This window comes from Eutrigla gurnardus (genome assembly GCF_963514095.1).
Source record: "Eutrigla gurnardus genome assembly, chromosome: 6".
NCBI lineage: Eukaryota > Metazoa > Chordata > Actinopteri > Perciformes > Triglidae > Eutrigla > Eutrigla gurnardus.
In genome coordinates, this window is record NC_139920.1 from 14202487 (window position 1) to 14223466 (window position 20980).

The window sequence follows — 20980 nt, forward strand, 5'->3', positions numbered from 1 at the left end:
CATCGCCTTAAATTCACTAAAGTCGTATCCCAAGCGGACTGCAGTGCAAATGATGAAAGTCCATACAGGCATATAAAAGCTGAATAACAACCATGCACTGTATGCTCAGAACGAGTCGTTCCTGGATAAACTAAAAGGGTGTATAAAGGGCAGCATCATATCAAAGCTATCTGTTTCATATCACAACATCCAGTTCATATTTATGGAAACAACTCTGAGCCAATTAAAGGAGAGAATGCAAACTATAATCTACACCACAGATAACCGGTGTGACACTGAGGACGTAAACAAAATGTTTTTGTGTATCTTGTCAAGATAATGTTCTGTTATTCCCAGAAAATCCCCCTCTGTGCTTTGTCAACTTTATAATACGAACACCAGCCGTGCAAAATCTTTCTGAAGCAAAGTTTGGCGAAGACAAAAAAAAGCATATAGAGGTTATTTGTCGTGCATGATTCATGCTCAGGAGGATGATTTATGTTTTTAATGGCCCCTCCCTTATCTCTTCTTCTTCAGCTTGCCCTCAGGGCACCTTCAAGTCGTTTCAGGGGGCCGGATTATGTCAGCAATGTCCGCTCAACAGTCGCTCCACCATCGAGGCCGCCACCATCTGCGGTTGTCGCAACGGCTACTACCGGGGAGACATGGACAAACCGGAGGACGTGTGCACCAGTGAGTGTGAACCTGGCTGTCAAACAAACACACAGTACTCTATAAGCCTCTCACTAGTGAAGCTGGGTGTGGTTATGGCTCAGGGTGACCATGACGGCTTTGTGAAGGCAGGTCTTTGGACTGACGATGCGTACGGCTGAGATATTACAGCACATCAGCAGTCGACATCACCGACAGTCCAATATCTCATCATTGAATTAAAGGCCAATATGTGGCGTGATTTATTATTCCAGCTCTAATTTCATGCACCTCGTTCAGCGCGAGCGTGCCGCATTGTTCCCGTCCTTGTTTGGGGATTTGGAGAGCAGTAAGTAATAACACTGCCACACTCCTCAGGCTTCCCATTGAAGTGAATATGTTTAGTGTGTCGAGGAGGCTATATTGCTATGCAAGATGAGGCGCAGTTTGAAAAACGCTGCCTCTCTGTTCCACAGAGAGATGGTGTAAGTAGGTTGAGACATGAATCATTTTGGACTGTCTCCGTAGCAAGTCTCAAATTGAAGCGGCGTGTACACGTCTGTGTGTCGGTGTACGTGTGCGTGTTTGTGCACATCCCCGTGACCTGGATACAACTTCATGTTTTTCTAGGCTATTTTAAAGCTCTGGTTCATTCATTCTGGTTCATTATTTTACTGTCTTGCATTAATTAATGAATTTGCAACTTTCTACCACAAAAATGTATATATAGGCCATCATGACAGTGAATATTGGGAACCTTTTTGTGAGCCCTACTTTTAGCCCTGTATGTCCACATTACAACCGGTTTGGATTTTCTGCTAGTTTGTTTGTTTTTTGGTCGAGGTTGACTAAATTATATTATAATTAATTAAATAGCACATAGTTTTGGATTGCTTGACTTAAACAAAGAAAAATATTGATATATTTCTGCCTTTTAGTTCTAATCTAAACGTTGACAGTGGCTTGTTACAAATTTAAAAAAATGAAAATTCAGAATATATTATATCCATGATTAAGGAATTGCCTCCACATGGCTCTCAATATGGTGTATATATAAGGGTAGAAGCATGAACAGCAACAGAGATATTACAGAGAACATCCAATAACATCACAAGCAGAGGACGAGTGACTTATTTCTCTGCTCAGGAAGCCAGTATACTCAACTATTTTACATCTTTACAGAACAAATAGTTGGTTGATGCTGTATGATGCTCTGATTTTTGTCGTCCTGTTATCAGTGCTGCATGGACCCACATGGGGGAAAATCAATACGGGTGACTAACAGCCACTCATGCAGCACTTTACTGCTTCTTATACGTTATATTTCTTTTATATGGTGGTCACAAAAAGCTTACATGTATGTAATTGATTCTCAACATTAAACCCCAACTGGACCTCAGACAGATAGATGGTGTACCTTCTATAAGAGAGAATAATTGGGCTGTATAAGTTTAGCCTATAGTGCATCATTTATACTTCACAGACACTTTTCGACAATGTTTATTTTTTGAATTCATGCTAACATGACCTATCTACTAGCACACGGTCCTGTGGTTGGTTTGCTCTGTGCTCACACCACAAACAAACCCCACCAGAAGCAGATTGAGAACCTTTTCAGGCAATCTAAATCCAGTTGGCCCAGAGTTCGATGGATAGCTTCCTATTAGTTATATAAATCAAACCAAAAGGTCAAATGCACCAGAGGTTAGGTGTAAAGTAGGTTTGGAGGCATACAGTCATCAATGATGCTGTAGTGATACATGAACATACAGTATATTATATATTTGTTGTGGCTACATGCAATTGTTACTGCATTCAAACCGCGTCAATACAGATTATCTACTGCAGTATATAGGGGAACATAAAGAATGATTTTGCCACAATGGTTATGGAACAATTTCCGGGGTTAACCTATTCTGACAACAGAGAAAAGACATGAAAAGCCTCACCTCAAACAAGCGGCAGCACACTCTCAAATCGATGCTGACAGAAGAAAAAAAATCTGCTTTCCCAGTGAAAAGGTGTCAGGTGTCAACCTGCTCAGCCTACTGCACAGCTTTGTGAATTACCTTGGCACTTTCAATTCAAGGGCAAAAACAAATGGAGACTCAAGTTTGTTTCTTTCCAACGCGGCAGCACTGAAATAAGTACGGAGTGAAAACTCTGAATAAACAAACTTCAACTTAGGAATGAGCTTCAGTTCATTTTTATTTGGTATGAACTCAATCTGATATAAAATCAGATCAGTGAAATGGAAGAGTGAGCGCGCAGTGTGGAGATAGTTGCCTGACAGAAAATCATTCCCTCAACTTGCCTCATTGGCTGCATAGGTACGGAGGAATTTTGTCTGGGTGTGTGTGTGTGTGTGTGTGTGTGTGTGTGTGTGTGTGTGTGTGCACCCTATCTGTGTGGGGTTTTTGTGAAGTGCATTTTTGTGTCAGATTGATACTGCGAAAGCCACTAACACAGAGAGGAAGTGTTTTACTGCAGTACAGATAACCTTTTGAATTGAACGTGTTTCTATGTTTAGTGTTTCTAAATGGCCAATTTAAAGTGATAATTACTCCTTTTCTGATTTTTTTATTTGCCTTTAAATGTGTATTGTATTTGCTGTGGGTTTCTGACAGAAAAAAAAGATTTTCATTTTATTTATGCTAGTCAGATCAAAAGTACAATTGAGTGCATATTTGTGTTGATTATTATGAGTATAATAATGAAAGTTTCATGAATTCTGAAGACTTTCAGTGACGTTTATAAGACGGTGCTTAGATTTTCAATCCCTCACTGATTGTTACTTTGATTCAGCAGCATGAGTGTTTTAACACTTATACATATTCCACAGGGCCATCGTAGACAAGATTTAGCATATGCCAAGGTTGTGTATCCACTACATCTCTTCTTCCAACGTGTGTGTGTGTCTGTGTGTGTCTGTGTGATGTGCGTGAACAGTCAAGGAGAAGTGAATCCGCGAGGTTTAACCTTGTGAAAACTCTGGGTGTGCGTTGAAGATTCAGTGTAACACCCTAAAAGCCAGAGTTTCTCCTTACATCAAAGAGATGTGCTGACAGAAAAGAGAGAGAGAAGCTGACTGACTGAGTGAGTGAGTGAACAGTGACAGACAAAATGATTCTCTGGATCGGAGTGGGCTGTCACCTTACTGTTAGAAACAGCATTTGCTGAATTCCCTACATAAGATAAGATCATATTCCTTTATAAGTCCCACAGTGGGGAAATGTACAGGATTACAGCAGAAAAAGAGGACATAGTGCAAATACCAAAAGCAATACTGGTTGGAAACTGCATGTACTGACTCTTATTCATATATTTGTGTTCATATATTCACTGGTCAGTAATGCAGAAAAGTAGTGCCACATAGCCGGACCTATCTCCACAGCACTTTGAGAAAAGTCTGCCTCCAAACCTTTTTATTCTTGTACAGGGAAAAAAACACTTGTTTTGTATGCATTTAAACCAATCACAGTCGTCTTGACTGGTGCATAGGTCGCATTAGATAGCCTAGAGAGCAAAATGAGCTAAACTTACTCTGAGCAAAGTTTTCTTCAATTTTTCTATAAAAGGTCCCTTAAACCCACAGGAAGGGTTGTGCCAACGGCGCATGGAGAAAATCAAATATCCCAATATATTTGACTTAACAACGTAATATCGATATTGCAACGATATTTTAGTGTTCACCACTGGTGCTTTTACAAAAATATTTACACAATATGATTTCCCTCTCTCGCTGCCTTATTAGGACATCCACAAATCAAAGACAATATCTAGTCTCATGTCACGATTTGAATATCGAATTGATATATTGCCCAACCACTTTCTGTTGCAGCCTCCAGGTGTTTAATAATTATTCGTCTTCTTCAGATTAATCTTGTGTTTTTTTATGTTAACTAAGGCAATTATTTTCAGTATGGATTAATTGTTTGAAAATGAAAGATTAGTTACTTAAATATATTAATTAATTTTCTGTTGCCTGACTGAGAAACTGCTTTTGCTCTCTAGTCAACGTAATTTAAGATGTTGCTAATAAATTCTGCATTGGATAAATATTTCCCTTTGATATGTAGAGAAGTGGAGGTACAAAGATGCACCTCAGAAGTTAGTACGCATACTTAATACTCTAGTTAGTGCTATTTTCCTCCTTTGGCAGCCTTCTTTTAGAGGTGTATTTGTACACAGTTCTATAATTGTGAGCCATGGGAAACTGTACTGTGGTTGGCTGTGTAGAATTTTCACATTATTTTGGTGATAAGACAGACTTATCAACAATATTTAGGGTAAAAGGTCTGTGATCCTCCAGCTTTGTATAAAATAATGCATATGAGGCCTGCTGGTTACTGTAATATAACAGTTTTCCAGCTGAAAGGTTTCGGCTATTTGCATACCGTATGTGCGGCAATCTTGCAATACAACAGCTTGCTTAGCTATAAAATGCCAGACATGCTGTGTTAATAAAGCATCCATATGTACGCCATTAGTGGGCACAGCTTAATGAAAATGATTTTCTCAAGTGTTTACCGTAATGGAGTTTGAGTACATCCAGGTGTGGAGCGGTGATTTGCTTTAAGTTGACAGACTCTGAAACAGACTCTGAAACATGCTTTCGACCCCTTAACGTCCAATCATCTTCCTCTAGGTGTCCCTTCTGCTCCTCGTAACGTGGTCTCGGTCGTCAACCAGACATCAGTGCAGCTGGAGTGGCACCCGCCACGGGACATCGGGCACCGCAACGACCTGTCGTATAACGTTGTGTGCCGCCGGTGTCACAGCAACGAGCGCCGGGCGTGTCACCCGTGCGACGACGGCGTGATGTTCGTTTCCGGCAAACACGGCTTGAAGGAAACCATGGTGGAAATCAGCAAGCTGCGGGCCCACACATCGTACACCTTCGAAATACAGGTTTGTCCAGTGAGCAGAGAGGATTTTAAAGATGTATTTATTTGAAGATTTTCAGCATGCACACTGTTTAAAGAAGTCTTTATTTCGAGGATCAGGCGCTTATTGCCTTTAGGCTTGAAATGTGTGTTGAAAGTTAACTTGCTCTGTAGTTAGGTTTGGAGCAGCGCTGGTGTTAATATGCAAATAGCAGCTATATAATCACACTGCTGCTCAAGGATAATGAGGCTACATATATGTTTGCTGACATGGAGGCTTTTATGTACGATTTCCAGTTCAATCATGTTCTCTCAAACCACATATGAAGCCGAGACAATGGAGAACCTTGAATCTGCTATCGGCCACCTTTACCATCAAGGCTGGCGTTTAAATCAAGGTCACTTGCGTTGTAATTCTTCAGGGAAGGAAATGTGTTACTTTACTTCCCTCATTCAGTCCCGGATTGTGAAATCTAATCTAAATATGGCCAAACCTTCTGGTGATTAATGTCAATGTAGAGTAGACCTATTAATAATAACACAGAATCTTTGTAGGAAAACAACATAGTTCATGATTATTTTCTAAATCTGCTCAATAGCGAGGCCCGGACTTATGAGTTGATCCATTTTGAAAGCAGTCTGTTGTGGGACGGACGGATCAATAATGATTTATGAATGAGTGACTAAAACACTGACCTTTTTGTGGAGGCATTGATTGTAATTTGATGTGCTTACTGAAATCAGCCACCATTAAAGACAGAGCTTAATATCGATTGAGATATCCATCCTTTTTTTTTTCCAAAATTAAATCATCCACCAAGTGAAAACACTGACAGCTACTTAAAAAAATGATGGTATCAGTGTTAAGTGACATCTGAAGACCTGAATTTGCAAAATAGGTTTTGATAGTATAATGAATTATATATCTATGAAATAATCACTTTTATATGTTGGCTAAAGTTATATTTCTTAATCCTTAGAAACTCAAAGAAAGGAAAAACACAAAAACAACAACATAGAATTAGAGCATGGACTAAGCCATTAAGCTAGCGTCACTAATTATCACATCTTTGTTAAATGATTTGCTGCGACTGAAGACATTGTTTCTGTCGTCAGAATGATTAACTGAGCTCATGACAAACAATATGTGGCAGCTAATTAGGTGGTCTTTAAAATGCACTCGGAACCTGTTAATTGTGTCTTTGTGTGAGCAAGATGAGACAGCCGGTAAGACTTTACAGTTACATGAAGACATTGGCAGCGCTTCTGCACTGAAATTAAATCTCATCGGTGCTGATAATAGACTTTTTTGTTTGAATCCCTCCCCTGAACACAATTGTCCAATCATAGCTTTGCAATCCTAAAGTAATGTGGCTGCAGTCACAGTTATACACTGTATATAAAGGGTGTATCACAAAAGTGTTGGGATGTTAGCTTACTAACTGCAGGCTACTTTCTTAGCAGTAGGCTAACCCAGTGTCCTTTCAGAGGCCAAGCAGTATTTCTTACTACATGATTTTGTTGAGTCACAGATTACTTCAAACGACTCCTTCGTAATAGCAGATCCACCGTGTCATATTTCCAAAGCTTGTGTCCTGGATGCTACCATATCATGGCGTAGGACAATCTGTCAGGCTATTGCCCTGGCAACTGAGAAGCCCTTGGGAGCAAGGGGCTATATTTCTGGTCAAGTCAGCGGATATCTGGGCCAAGACTTCCTTTTTTCTGTGGACTACTCATTGTTTATAATCCAATTAGCAGCTGGAGTTGAGAGATCACATGTACAACTGATTTGTTTCACAAGTAGCCAGTTTACAAGCTAATTTCCAACCAATAAAAACCTAAATCATCATCTGATGATAGCTGGTGGGTCCCGAGAGTGCATTATCGCCAATGCGTTCTGCCTCTTTTGCTCTCCATACAGACTGTTTACCTGCATTCAGCCATAGCCTGCTCGAACCATAGTACTACGGATGGAAACTAGAATCTGTTTGTAGAGATTTGAGTGTGGGATGACATTAGAAGGAAATAACAGTTTGATCTTATATTTTCCTTATCAAACATAAAGTACGAGAACTAACTAGCTCTAAAGTGAAGAGCAATATCCTGATTTGTCCTTTGACTGCATTTTTAAGAATTTATGGTGCCATGCCGTTGTTCTGACATCCCATTATTTTCCGAAACCTCTGTTTTCGATAAAATGGCCCATTGGACCAAAAGCCCATTTGTCCGACAGCCTGTGATCCCACAGGTCATTATGGTAAAACACTTGAGAAAATCACAGGCATGACCTGCCCTACTCTGCCATTTTTACCCTAAACAATCTCACTCCTCCTTATCCCTAAAACCAACCAACTGAGGCAATGAGAACTAGCCAATCAGAAGCAATCAGAGTCCGAAAAATAGTTATGAAATGACCTTTTATTTGTTGCGAGGTTCGTATTTTTGGAGCAGTGGGCCTTACGAACAATGAGAGTTTGCGTTCTGGGTGACAGGCTGTTGGACAAATGGGTTTTCAGTCCAAAAGGACATTTTTCGGACTATTGGGGTTTCGGAATAATGGGCTGTCGGAACAATGGGCAGTCTAAAATAAGTTGGCTAGAAATTGTCCGTTGCGCTTTAATAATCTATAATCATTTGGAAGTTAAAAGCCTGCTTTTGTCTGCCTCTGTATGAAATCAAGTACCTGTTGTTAAGAATTACTATGACTTGTAAGTGTTAATTTTACCACCCGTCACGTTGTTAAATGCACATGTACTGTGTTTGAACAGAAAGCTTGACAGGCCTAGCAACAGTTACTACAAGGCTTAATGGCTGCAAGGTGGAGTAGCTGACCGTTACTCTTTACTCTGCAGGCAGTCAACGGAGTCTCCAACAAGAGCCCTTTTCCCGCCCAGAAACTGTCAATCAACATTACAACCAATCAGGCCGGTGAGTGGGGAGTGAGATGCTGTGTGTGCGTGTGTGCTCGAGCATCTGTGAGTCTGTGTGTGTAAGCAGACCCCGCGGCACAGTGGATTATGTGAGCGAGGGATGGCAAGGGGGATAAAGGAAATTGAGCTACAGCTTTTTAATTCATAAAACATGTTATAAGCGTGTCATCTATTTCTCGCCCCTTCTCTGTCTTTCCTACACATCCACAGCTTTCATCCTGTTTTCCTCTTCCCCTCTGCCTCTCTCTCTCTGTTCTTATTTCTTGCCTTTATCCCTTCTCCCTGCCCCCCCCCCCCCCCTCTCCCTCTCTGTCTCTGACAGCATAATTCTTCGAGACTATAAAGTGAGCTGAGTTACTGATCCATCAATACTTTATAGAGACAGACACAAGTGATATTTTCACCACTACCCAAATTTAGATTTAAAAGCCGCTTTACTCTGATGGAAAACACATCATTTACCTCATCTACAGCAACCCAGGCGCATTCCTAATGGAAACATGATCCATTGTCACCCTGCTGCTTTCTGAGCGCATTTGTTACCGCTGCAACCGATGCAAAGCTCTCTTATCCCTGAAATCTTTTAGTGCTCAACAAAAACTGATTTATTTTCAGGTTGGCTGCACTGGGGTTTAAATTATGCAATAGGTTTTAGCATATTTCATGGGACCTCAGGACATGAAACTCACTCGACATATACAGTAGAGAACCCTGTAAAATGTCAATTGGGGCGATATTAAAAATGACAGCAAGGTTTTCAGGTGACGGCTCGCTCACACTGTAGTTTGACTACAGGGGAAGTATTTGGCTCATGAGCATGAGCATTTACTGAGGATTATTGCAGCCCCATGATGTCCTGATGACTCAGCGGTGCGAGATGCATAATTCTCAACACAACTTACATCAAATTGATACTTGTTACGGCTGTAGTATCAATCACCGTGTCTTGACTCCTTCCTCTCTTCACTGTATGCTGCCAAGTGAAGTACAAATGTGATGAAAACCATCTCGTAAAAAAAAAAAACATGAAATACATTACAGCCAAGAGCTTCTGGTTTCTAAAATGATGGGTAAAAATGCATTGCAGACATAACTCTTGCTTCCCCATCAGTGACAAGTGCAGTGATTTGTTTTCATGAGACCTGGATGAGGAAACATTTTTCTCCTTTGGGTGTAAATAATCCTCGGCAATATGTCATTACATTACGTACTGATTTTCCATGTTTTCTAAAGTTTAAGCATGCTAACGGATCTTTTTTACGAGCTAATTGATTGTGTGTACTTGCGTGTGTTTTTTAACAGCTCCCTCCGTAGTCCCCATAATGCACCAAGTGAGCTCAACGAGCCGCAGTTTCTCGTTGTCATGGCCACCGCCCGAGCAGCCCAACGGAATTATCCTTGACTACGAGATACGATACTTTGACAAGGTAGAGTGGGATGATATATGTGTGTGTGTGTGTGTGTGTGTGTGTGTGTGTTGTGGTCACAGACAGTAATCCATGAGAGTTGATAAAACAGGCAAATCAATATCAACCAGATCTAGCTCATCTATTATCAGGACTCAATGATGAGCAGAAAACATGTCACTGTTTCTCAAACACTTCTCAAAAATACTGAAAATGACTTGACGAAAAAGTGAAACTTCAGCACACTGTCTCATTTACTGCTGGTATGTTCATTGACCATGTTCCTGTCTGCGCCATGTTCATCAGGTTTATGGACCAGAGGTCACAACAGTTTATTATGCAGATAAATAAGTCAATGAACCAATCAGTTGAACACAAAGAGAATAGGTCAGTTGGTGACATACTGTACAGTTGTGATACAGTTGGTGAGTGGTAGGCAGATTTTAACCCCGGGACAGAACCAGGTTAGCTGCCTCCAGTGTTTATGCTAAGCTAGGCTAACTGTCTTGTGGCTATACCCTCATAATGAATGTACCCATATGGATATGAGAGTGATCTCCACATTTAACTCTCAACAAAGGAATCAAATACAGTATGGTTATTTCCCAAATTGTCAAAATGTTACTTTTCAAAATCTATAGAAAGAAGGAAATAACTGAAACGCTTACATTTAAATAAATAGATAATATAATATAGCAAAGTAAAAGTATGCTTATATACAGCAATTTCCACAGAAATTATCCCTCGATAGGTCTTGTCACACATTCCTTTTGTCGTTATTAATCATGTCATGTCACTTAGCATAAGTATTAATGGTTGATAAAAGAACATCCTTATTATTATGAGTTCAGAGGATGAAATGTGGTGATTGCTGCTCCTCGAAGGCGTCATCTCAAATGATGGACAGCTGAAGGCAGAAACGTGTCAACATATTCATTAGATTTATAATTCCTGTTATTGATGTATTTTCTCATTCATGTCCACTCAGTGGTTATTAAACCGTTCATGCATAATCTTTAATACAATATAATTTCCTAATAAGTGTAATCAATGTTCATTTAGTTGATTGTAGTCATGATGCAAACATGAGACATAAGGCTACATCACTCCAACTGAACTATGAAAGAAGCATCCATTGAATCTAACACAGCTGTGTATGTTTTTACATGAACAACTTATATAAGGTGCCACAGTAATAAGCTGCAACACACTATGGAATCTAATTAAGATCTTTGAGCTCAGGGAGATCCAATTAAAATCACTGAAGTGATCATGTAACTCATCTCATGTGAGTTTGCAGGTCACACTTTAATCACTAAGCGAAACAGCACCTCAGACAAATATGGATTGATTTTGACAAACATAAATTACACTAAAAAATATTTTTCTTCCTAGTTGATTTATTATGTTGATGACCGCTGAAGACATGAAGATGTTTTATCACTCCTTTTTTTTTAAAGATATGAATATAATTCTTGTTTATTTTCTCAAGGATAAACTTTTACAGCTTGGATGTAGATTTAGGCGTTTCATAATGATGATTTTGCACATCCCAAAGTCCATGGGGAGGAATGTTTAAGTGTTTGTGGACTGCAGTCACTAATATTACTGTTTGTTGAGTGAAATTATTTCCTGGATTCGTCTCCTCAGCTTTCTGCGGATGTTGCCTTCAAATCTCTCTGTGGACTTTGGTGTCTCAGTATGAGCCAGAAGACATCACAGACTGCCGAGTGTTTCATAATTACCTTTATTTAGGAAGAGTCTTTCCTGAAGAAAGAGACTCCCCACCACAGAGAAGCACATCTCTGAAGGACACCATCAAATCATCCAGGATTGGATGTTGAAGATCTGTCTGTCTCTGGCTGTTGATGTTGAAGGGAAATGAGAAATCCAAAATGATTAGCTGTGTTGCCTTTGCCAATGATCAACAGATGTATTGACGGACAGGAAAGCTACTTATTGAGAAGTGCCATTATGTCCTTGAGCCAAACTCTTTGGACCATCATGAAAGACACACTTCCACTATTCTCCATCCATCGTCTCTGCTTATCCGGGGCTGAGTAGAGGGTAGTAACCTCCCTCTACCCAGCTCTCTTCCAGCTTCTCTTGGATGACCCTGAGGCTTTCCCTGGACACATGATTTAATAGTAAAATCATGGGTGTCTGACGTGTCCAGAAAACCTCCAAGGCGATGTGGCCTGGAGGCCAACCTTATCAGATACCCAAACCACCTCAGAGGTGGGAGCAGCAGCTTTACTCCGATCTCCCCCCAGATGTCTGACCACCTTACCCTATGTCTAAGGGCTCTGGCTGAACTGCAGCCACCAGGGGTTCTCTCAGCTCAGTGGATGACAACACAGCTATTCCCAGTTCCCAGTCTCTTTATTACTTCCGACACAAACAAACAATTCTAACTCAGAGTGTCCATGCGAAAAAATGTGCCCAGCTATGACGCATTGGGACACAGTCTTCGCCACTTCACGGTGTTCCCATATGTCACCTGGGTCTCCCACACGCCTCGGCCGCCTACTGTGGAGAATAAAAAAAAATCTCGTTAATCACACAGATCACCTGCAGCCGCGTCAATCAGCTGACGGTGTTCCTGTGAGCCATCTCCACACACCTCTCTCTCCTGCAGCCGGGTGCTGCACCACGCCCACCTCCACAGCATGTTTCCAGTGCAAAAGAGAATATACAGAGTGAATGTGATGATGAAAGTGTCACTGCACTGCTTTTTGCCGTGTATGTCAACACCTAGAGAGCACGGGAAGATCCATCTATCTCCCTATCTCGCTTAAAGACCAGAAGAAAGCCGCAATTTATTTGCTGGTGGATGCAGTTGGAATAAAATCTATTACCACTCAGTTGTGCACGGCTGTCTGACTGAAGCAATATAGCCTCCAGTTATCATGTAGTGGACAAGGTCCTAACCAGAAGACTGAGGCACAAAACACTTCACCGCCAGAGCCCAATGATCAAACTAGCCTGCATAAAGAATGTCAAACCCGGGGCGCCAACGAGGGCCTCTGTTTCAGGGGTGAAACCTGCAGAACCTGATTGCCTTCCCATCAAAGACTGCTGCTCCAGGACAGAAGAAAACTCCAAAGAAAGGATGTCTTCTTTGTAATTCCGTCAGTGGGAAGCAATGCATTTGGAGACTGAAAGTTAAATTAAGAAGCATATCTATCACCCGGAGCTAAACGCGAGAATATCCTCATCTTTTCTAAAGCTTGGCCAATAGCTGCGAAAACAGAGACTTTCACTGCAGGCAGATTAAAAATGAGGCACCTACAAGGGAGTGTGTAGGATACAATAAAAAGAACAACATGCCTCCTCATCCACAGCCCACATTTGATTTACTGCCATTTAGATTCGGGCATCTTTTGGAGATTCCACTGCTAGTCTTTGCACTCAATTCTTTCTTTTGAGTCGGTGAGTCGGTGCTTCCATAACTCTAAAACTCACTAAAATCACAAGATGCAATCATGACTACAAACTTTAAATGCTCAGGACTCTTGTCAACTCTCTTTCTTATCTACACTTTTTGATGAAAACACAGTCGTAAAGTCCATGGCTCCAGAGGGCTCGCTCACAGATTCCAATTTTCCAGCAGAACACAGTGTAGTGTATGGCAATAATTTCACCAGGGTACACAAGGGAAAGAGAGAGAATGAGACGGATTCTACTGTTGTGGCTTCTTCTCTTGGTTCAGTACTTACTAATATGTGTATATAACTGTTAATCATTTTATAAGCTCTTAAACTATTAATGCTAAGGGAATTAATGTATCTTAGAGTATGTAATAATAATGTGGGCATTTTGTTAGAAGCAAGTATGCACAGCATATATCCCACTAAAGTTCAACTGGTATTACCTCCCTCCTGTTTACATTCAAACCATCCTGTCTTCCTCCTGTCTAATCTCTTGTAAAATGAAAGCCGGGTTATAACCATCCGCCTTACTGACTCTCTTTCATGAAGTGTGATTCAAAAAGATCTTTCAGAGCCCATTGACTGTTATTGCTTTCAGATGAGTGAAACTCATTCATGCCGTAATCAGAATGTGCTTCGCATGTGTTCAAAGAGGAAATAAATGTTGTTTATTGAAGTGCCTAAATATGAATAATGTTCAAGTTCTCCTGTCAACTAACCTTTCTGCGAGACGTTTGGCATCATTTTACCTCCTAGGAAGAAGCTTGTATGAAGTTTGCTGTGAGACTGCTTTTAAATGTGAATATTATGTTCATGCTGGGGAGGCTGTCTAAGTCTATAGGACACACGATATTCTAGATACTCTATATTATGTGGAAAGCCCCAAAAAATGAAATCTGCTGCAGGTAACAGGGGTGTAAAACATGCAACAGTACAAATGCACGTCAAGAGGTGGGGGCGCTACACCTGTCCGTAGCGGTGCTACTTCACACAGTTTGGGTAAAAGTGAAGTTCCAGGAATAGAAGGAGAAAAGCAGAGCGAGAAAGTGAACGTTGACATTCTGCCTCTTGGAGAGCAATTAGAGTGAATTTGAGTCAGAGTTTAGGACAGAGTGAGAAGAACTGCACTAGAGAGATGTACTGTAGCCGCAGTCTGACAGTCGCAGATAAAACACTTACATTGTTAAAAAAATCGGGGCAGCGACTTTACTGGGAGCCGGCCGTCTCTGCTGCTGCCTCCGCTTCGACGTTATTTAACATGCAAGCCAATTAAGACCCGCGATCAAAAGCTGGCAGTTAAGTTCCTTCATTGTTTCTTCTTTTCATTCTTCTTCCTTGATACACATCTTAAGAAGGGGGAAATACTGCATTTTACACTGCAGACAAGCTCGGCACATAAAGTGACTAATTTTAGCTCATGGCTTCAAGGGAAGAATTCCTCGGGGAGCGGTTTGATAAGCTTGGAGAGAGAGAGAAAGGACAGGTTTTTCTTACCAGACAGCTGTACTGTATCTTCTTCTTTTTGGGTACTTTTCTCCACCTTCCTTCCCTCCATCTCCATCCTCCCTCACCCTTCTCCCCCCTTAGCACCTCTATAGATAATGAGGTTTTAATGTTGTAAATTTGATATGGCACAGGGAGGCAGGATTTTTCCTCCGCTACTTATCTCTGGCTAGCAGACCTTCCCAGATGGGTTGCCCTCTAACCTTTTCAATGTGGCATGCGTAGCCCCCCCCCTTACACTCGCTACACACACACACACACACACACACACACACCCTTCCAAATCCAAACCCCTATACAGCACAACCCCACTTTCTTTGGTCACTTACAAATACATCTATCTCATTGTCCCCCAGGGTGCAACACTGCTGTACAAGCTCTGTAGTAGTGTTGTGTCCTAATTATGGCAGAGGGAAGCTGGCCGGTCACAGTATGTCAATAGTGCAGTGAAGGTAATTCCAGCAAAATAATATTAAATGCAGTCTATTAGAAATACTGTAGCATGACTAACACTAATACATGACACAAGACATCTCACATCTTAATAGTAACTAAGATAATAAGTAATAAAGATTAGAAGCCACAACAAAAGGCATGTTTTTTTATAAAAGATTCGACAATAAAAGCACACCTTTTTTTTTCATGTGCATGTCCTCCTTTGATAACCATCCCTCTCTCTTTCCACCCCCAACCGTCACTTTCTCCCTGCCCTTTTTGCTCCATAACTCTCCTCATCATCTCTCTTCCTCTCCTCTCCACTCTGCCGTCGACCCCTCCACCTCCTTCTAAAACCCTTATTATCTGAAAGAAATTAGTGACAGGGAGCGTAGAAAGATAGGTTCTTTTAGGTATATAAGATATGGCTGATAGGTCTGATGACTAATTCACCTCAGGGGGAGGACTGGGGGAAATGAGGCCCAAAAGCACTGGTCTGTGTGGGCAATATCTAATTAAGAGCCTTATCACTCTAAATTAGATAGAGGAAAGACGGGATCAAATGTATGTGTCAAGGATTTTAATGATTTCACTTTTACCCCACTCTGTCACGACAGTAAAATGGGAGTGAATGGAATTCTGTTTGTGTTGCACAATAGCACATTTTTGTCAAATATAATGGCAACTTGTCCTTCCAGAAACAATGACCCAGTATCTCTGCAGAACATGCTTTTGCCAGTTTGCAAACGTATTGAGGAGATATTTTGAATCAAACTGAAAATTGAAATCACACTGAGGCTTTTAGAAAATGTACAAAATCTCTGCAAAGACAACTTCCTGTTGAATTTTAAATGCCATTTTCAAACTAGGCAAGATAACATTTATACAGCACGTTATCAGCAGCTGAACATCCTGTATATTCAGTGGCAAATTTGCCCTTTTTGAAACTGCTGCTGCACCCTTGGATAATGAATTTAAATACATTTTTGCTTATACTGTCTGAAACTAAAATTTGGCAACAGCAATATGACCCAGTCACTCTGGATAACCTAGACACAGCTCTATGTGAACGGTTTTCTTACTTACTTTCCTTCTGTAGAACTAATGAAATGAAACCACTTCATATTGAGGTCTGTGGATTGTTATTACTAACTGGGGCAATATCATGTTCATTTTTAATCCTTAAAATTCCATTCTCGCCCACTGTATTGGTATGAAGGCAGATATCTCGATGTGGACAAATAAAACTGAATCTATTGTCATGACTAAAACAATGCACCACCAGGGATCTTTGGGATTTTGTATAATGTGACCCTTGATAGACGGATATAGAAACAGCCTACAAAAATTGAGGACATTCGGGCGGTTCTTTTTTCACTATTTGAAATGGACTATGACAAATCCTGTGCTGGAAACTGGCATGGTGATGAATGAATGTATGACCTTGATGAATTCAAACTCAAGAGTTGCAGCTGCATTTTCCTGGCAGGAGATGGTGAATGTGTTAGTTTGGACTGGAACCTTGACAGAGTGAATGGTGTCTGAGTACTAAATGTACTCTTAGTCTATGAATGGAAAAATTGTGATGGTTTGTCTTGGCTTGCTGGGAAACATATTCATCCTTCTCTCTATCTCCCTTCCAGTCCCTCTCGTTGGTGGAGAACAGTTCAGTGGTGCAAAGCAAGACACCCAATGTTGTTCTGGAGGGTCTGAGGCCAGGGACCGGCTACGTGGTCCAGGTGAGGGCCCGCACCGTGGCCGGCTACGGAGCCTACAGCAAGGACATGCTCTTCCACACGCTCACCGACGGTAAGTGGGTGGGTGGCTGTGTCGGTGAGGTTTTATGGCAGAGAGGAAAGCAAGTGCAGCGCGAGGAGGTGGAAGAGGAATGTGAGAGGTTCAGCAAGAGTGAAAATCTGGCAGTGCAGTAATTACATTTTTGCCCTACTTTGTGAGTGTGTGTGCATGAATGTGTGTGTTGCAGTCATTTACAATGAGCAGTGTCAATGATGAGAGAGTGTATATATTTTTCACAAATGCTCAGTTGTGTGTATGTGAGAGTCACAGTAATAAAAAAAAAATGTCTCTTTTGTGTGTGTGTGTGTGTGTGTGTGTGTGTGTGTGTGTGTGTGTGTGTGTGTTTCCACAGATGAGTACAAGTCAGAGCTCGGACAGCAGCTCTCCCTGATCGCAGGCTCTTTAGTAGGTGGAGTGTGTATCGTCTCATTGATAGCTATCACCATCATCTGTACCAGGTAAAAAAACAAACAAGGGGTGAAGACCTGCAGTGTTTTGCACAGATATCCTATCCATTTATTATTATTTATTGGCACTTTTCACAGCAGACATTTTGATTGCCATGTAGGAAAAGCACAGGTGTCACTAATCCCATTAACAATGGCTCCTTTCTATTCAGCTGCCCCAGTAAGTCCTGACAGTGAGCCAGCATGCACAATACCAAGACCCTGAAACACAAGCAGTTAAAATGGAATCCAGCCATCATTCATTTACACAAAATTATCACAAACCCCCTTATTGTCAATATACCAAGACAAGCCATACATCCTCTGAATGCCCTATATTCAGAGGATGTGGCTTTCCTTGGTATATTGACACTCGATGCCCTGGTTTGTGGTTGTAACGTTTCACGAGGCTGTGATTATCCGAGAGATCACAACAGGTCAATTTATACAGTGACAAATTTCAAAATTAGTTTGCACCAAAATGAACTGGCTGTTATAGGGACTAACGTAATCACACATGAATGAAATTGGGCTCATTGGATCCACGAGAGCCTCGGCTTTCCAATAATAACCACTTTATACCATTTTCAAGACTGTTAAGGGACTCCACTGTGCAGAAATATTCAAATACACCATTTTGAATAGGAGAAAATAACACATTTATACTGCATGCCAACAGCTGCATGACAATGGGTTCTGCTGGTACCCAAGAGTCTCCCCTTTACAGATATAACCATTCTCTCTGTGATAGACATGCCTGTTTAATGCTCAAGACGAGTACACATAGAACCAGTTTTCATTTGCATATCTTAAATACCCATGAGTCTCTTTTTTAAAAGCGTGCCTACAACTGCATGGGATTAGCATAGAGTGGGCATATCTGTAAAGGGGAGACTCTTCGGTAACCATAGCACCCATTTTACATGACTTTTTTTTTTTAGGTGAGAGGCCAAGCGACCCCTTTAAAATCCTCATGCCAGTTTTCACTTCCAAAGCCTAATTTTGGAGAGTTACTCAGTGGATCTAAGGATTATATCGCCCACGGTCCTGTCTGTCTCAGAGGAATTTTATTGTCAATAATTGTTTCCCAATTCAAGAAGAAACTTATTTATTAATTGTTTTTACATCATTTTGAGGGAGTCGGGTCCATTTCAAGTGGCTTTTTTGTGCATTTTAAATTGCAAGCGTCCTGTTTTTACATTAAGTTACAGTGGACAGAATGCTCTGAGACATGGTTGCATAAATGATGTGAACATCTAAAATGTGGCTATTCTTTTTTTTTTGAGAGAGAGAAATTTGTTAAAACCCCCAAATAATGACTGTTAGATTAACGTTTTTCCAACGTGTGCCGCTGCATACTGTATTGTTTGATGTATTACGGTAAAATGTTTGAATATAATGAAATGGCCCCCATAGGAGAAGCATTTCTAAGCTTGCTTGACTTGGCAATTGACTATTAATTTCTCAATAACAACATTAGCTAGTAGAACTGCAGTTTTTGAACACAAAGCTGAGTTTCTGTGACCCACGCCCTCCCAGAAATAGCAAGCTGCGAGCTGTCTCTCCTGTTTGGTGTATCAGGTGTCTATTGTTAAGATCAGTTGACATATTAGAATATTACAGGGTGCATTTCTTTGGTTCCGTCCTCAGATAAAAGCAAGAAACAAGAGCTGACAACACAGAACAGTAACAAGCCACCTAATACTAATGACTTCCCCGGAAAAAAAACTTTTTTCTTCTCTCAAACTGACTTTTTTGACATTCAGGAAGTCTGACTATTTATTTTACCTGAACTCAGCGGAAGAGAAGACTTCCAATTAGAATTTCTAACTTTTCTAACTTTTGTGTAACATTTCTGTCTGCTTGCCTCTTTCCCCCCCCAAAATCTCTCCGGTTTTGTTTCCGTCTGCAGAAGGCGTCAGTTGAAGGAGAGTGTGTACGGTGACAAGCTGCAGCAGTACAACGCAGGAGGAGGTACAACCAACACTAGGACTTTAAATGAGCTTATGCCTTTATTTTTAACCAAACTTGCTATTTAAACTTTGTAACTTTTCTTCTCAGAGGTGACTCTGAGGCCTGACATGTTCAGCGGCCCCACCCCCACCGTGACCTTTCCCACCATGTCTGATGGTCATAGTTCACCAGGGGTCAAGATCTACATCGACCCCTTCACCTACGAGGACCCCAACGAGGCGGTTCGGGAGTTTGCCAAGGAAATCGACCCGTCCTGTGTCAAAATAGAGGAAGTCATTGGATCAGGTAGAGATTTTCATAGACTTAGTGTCTTTGACCCGGGGCTTGCCCTTCCTTCCTCTCTCATGCTTGTTTCTACAAGATGAACTCCTCCCTCTCCTAACTTAAAATGAAAATCCATGGTTATTTCAATACGTGTCAATAATCTATTTATACAAGAGCTTTTGTTTGAGTAAGATAAAAAAAAGATCTACTATAAATATAGAAAGGTAATCCTTGGTTTCCCCTAATGAGACCAACTGTCACTTGAAACAGCAGATAGTCAACAGTAAAATAATCAATTATCTCAATGGCACCAGACATTTTATGTCAATGAATAGGATCTGGAAACATGCAATGGCAATTTATTATTTTGCTTTATTTTTCTCCTTTGAAGTCGGGAGGGATGTTTTATTCATGCCGAAAACTTTCACAGGAATAAATTAAAACTGTCTTCGTGCATTCTCTTTGGCTATCTGATCTGAACGGTAAAAAATGCTGTGTGATGTTTGGCAAACAGAAAAAGTTGGATGTGAAATGGAGTCCCAGAGCGTCGTCTGATTTTTTTTTTTCAGTTTTAACCGTCGGTGGGGAAAAAAAGGAGAAAAAGATGGAAATATGAAACAAAAAATACGGACACGTTTACAGCTTCAATGAAATACCTTCTTTTACCGCTGATCCCTGAGCAACATCTTCATTCATCATTTCACTTAAGATTTATTCCCCCCACGGGGATTCAAGCCAGGTGAAACAAAATACCGGTTTGAGCATAAGATACATAAAAAAAACTGTATGTATGTAAAACTTATGCTAAAACCCACCACACAAGGTCGTGAATGGATTCATAAAATGCAGCGCACGTCCAGCGACAGCACCATGTAAAACTAGGACTACATCCAGCCAGACGCATGCAATCAGTTATCACATGTATGTGTGAAAAGAAATGCATTTATCCAACCATAAGAGCCTCTCACATCAAACTCAATTTGTTCGTTATTATTATGCCTTAAAAACTGTTACAATACAATACATTAATACATTTTTTTGCATCATATTCATCAATAAATAACACATTCAAGATCTCAAAGACAAACTGTAGACCATAAATCATTTCTGCGTTACATTTTGAACATATTTTCATGAAAGCTTAAGGTCACTTACTATAGAGGCAGGTTCACAGCATTGCGTTTTAAACTACATTAATACTTAATTCTGTAGCCCTGACTTGTAGAGTCCTTGAAATCTAATTATTTCCATTTATATTGCACTCATATGGCTCAT

General features: G+C 40.7%; 2 protein-coding genes across 2 annotated transcripts in view; both read left to right on the forward strand.

Moving 5' to 3' along the window:
• Window positions 1-20980, forward strand: part of LOC311014876 (G-protein-signaling modulator 2-like) — a 305151-nt gene that overhangs the window by 207016 nt on the left and 77155 nt on the right. The gene's annotated exons all lie outside the window — the stretch shown is intronic.
• Window positions 1-20980, forward strand: part of LOC311015193 (ephrin type-B receptor 1-like) — a 73914-nt gene that overhangs the window by 38774 nt on the left and 14160 nt on the right. Inside the window, exons 6-13 of the mRNA XM_084012317.1 lie at window positions 517-672; window positions 5279-5541; window positions 8372-8447; window positions 9752-9876; window positions 16868-17033; window positions 17374-17479; window positions 19380-19441; window positions 19529-19726. Of these exons, the coding sequence (XP_083868443.1) occupies window positions 517-672; window positions 5279-5541; window positions 8372-8447; window positions 9752-9876; window positions 16868-17033; window positions 17374-17479; window positions 19380-19441; window positions 19529-19726 (1152 nt within the window). The remainder of the gene's footprint in view (window positions 1-516; window positions 673-5278; window positions 5542-8371; window positions 8448-9751; window positions 9877-16867; window positions 17034-17373; window positions 17480-19379; window positions 19442-19528; window positions 19727-20980) is intronic.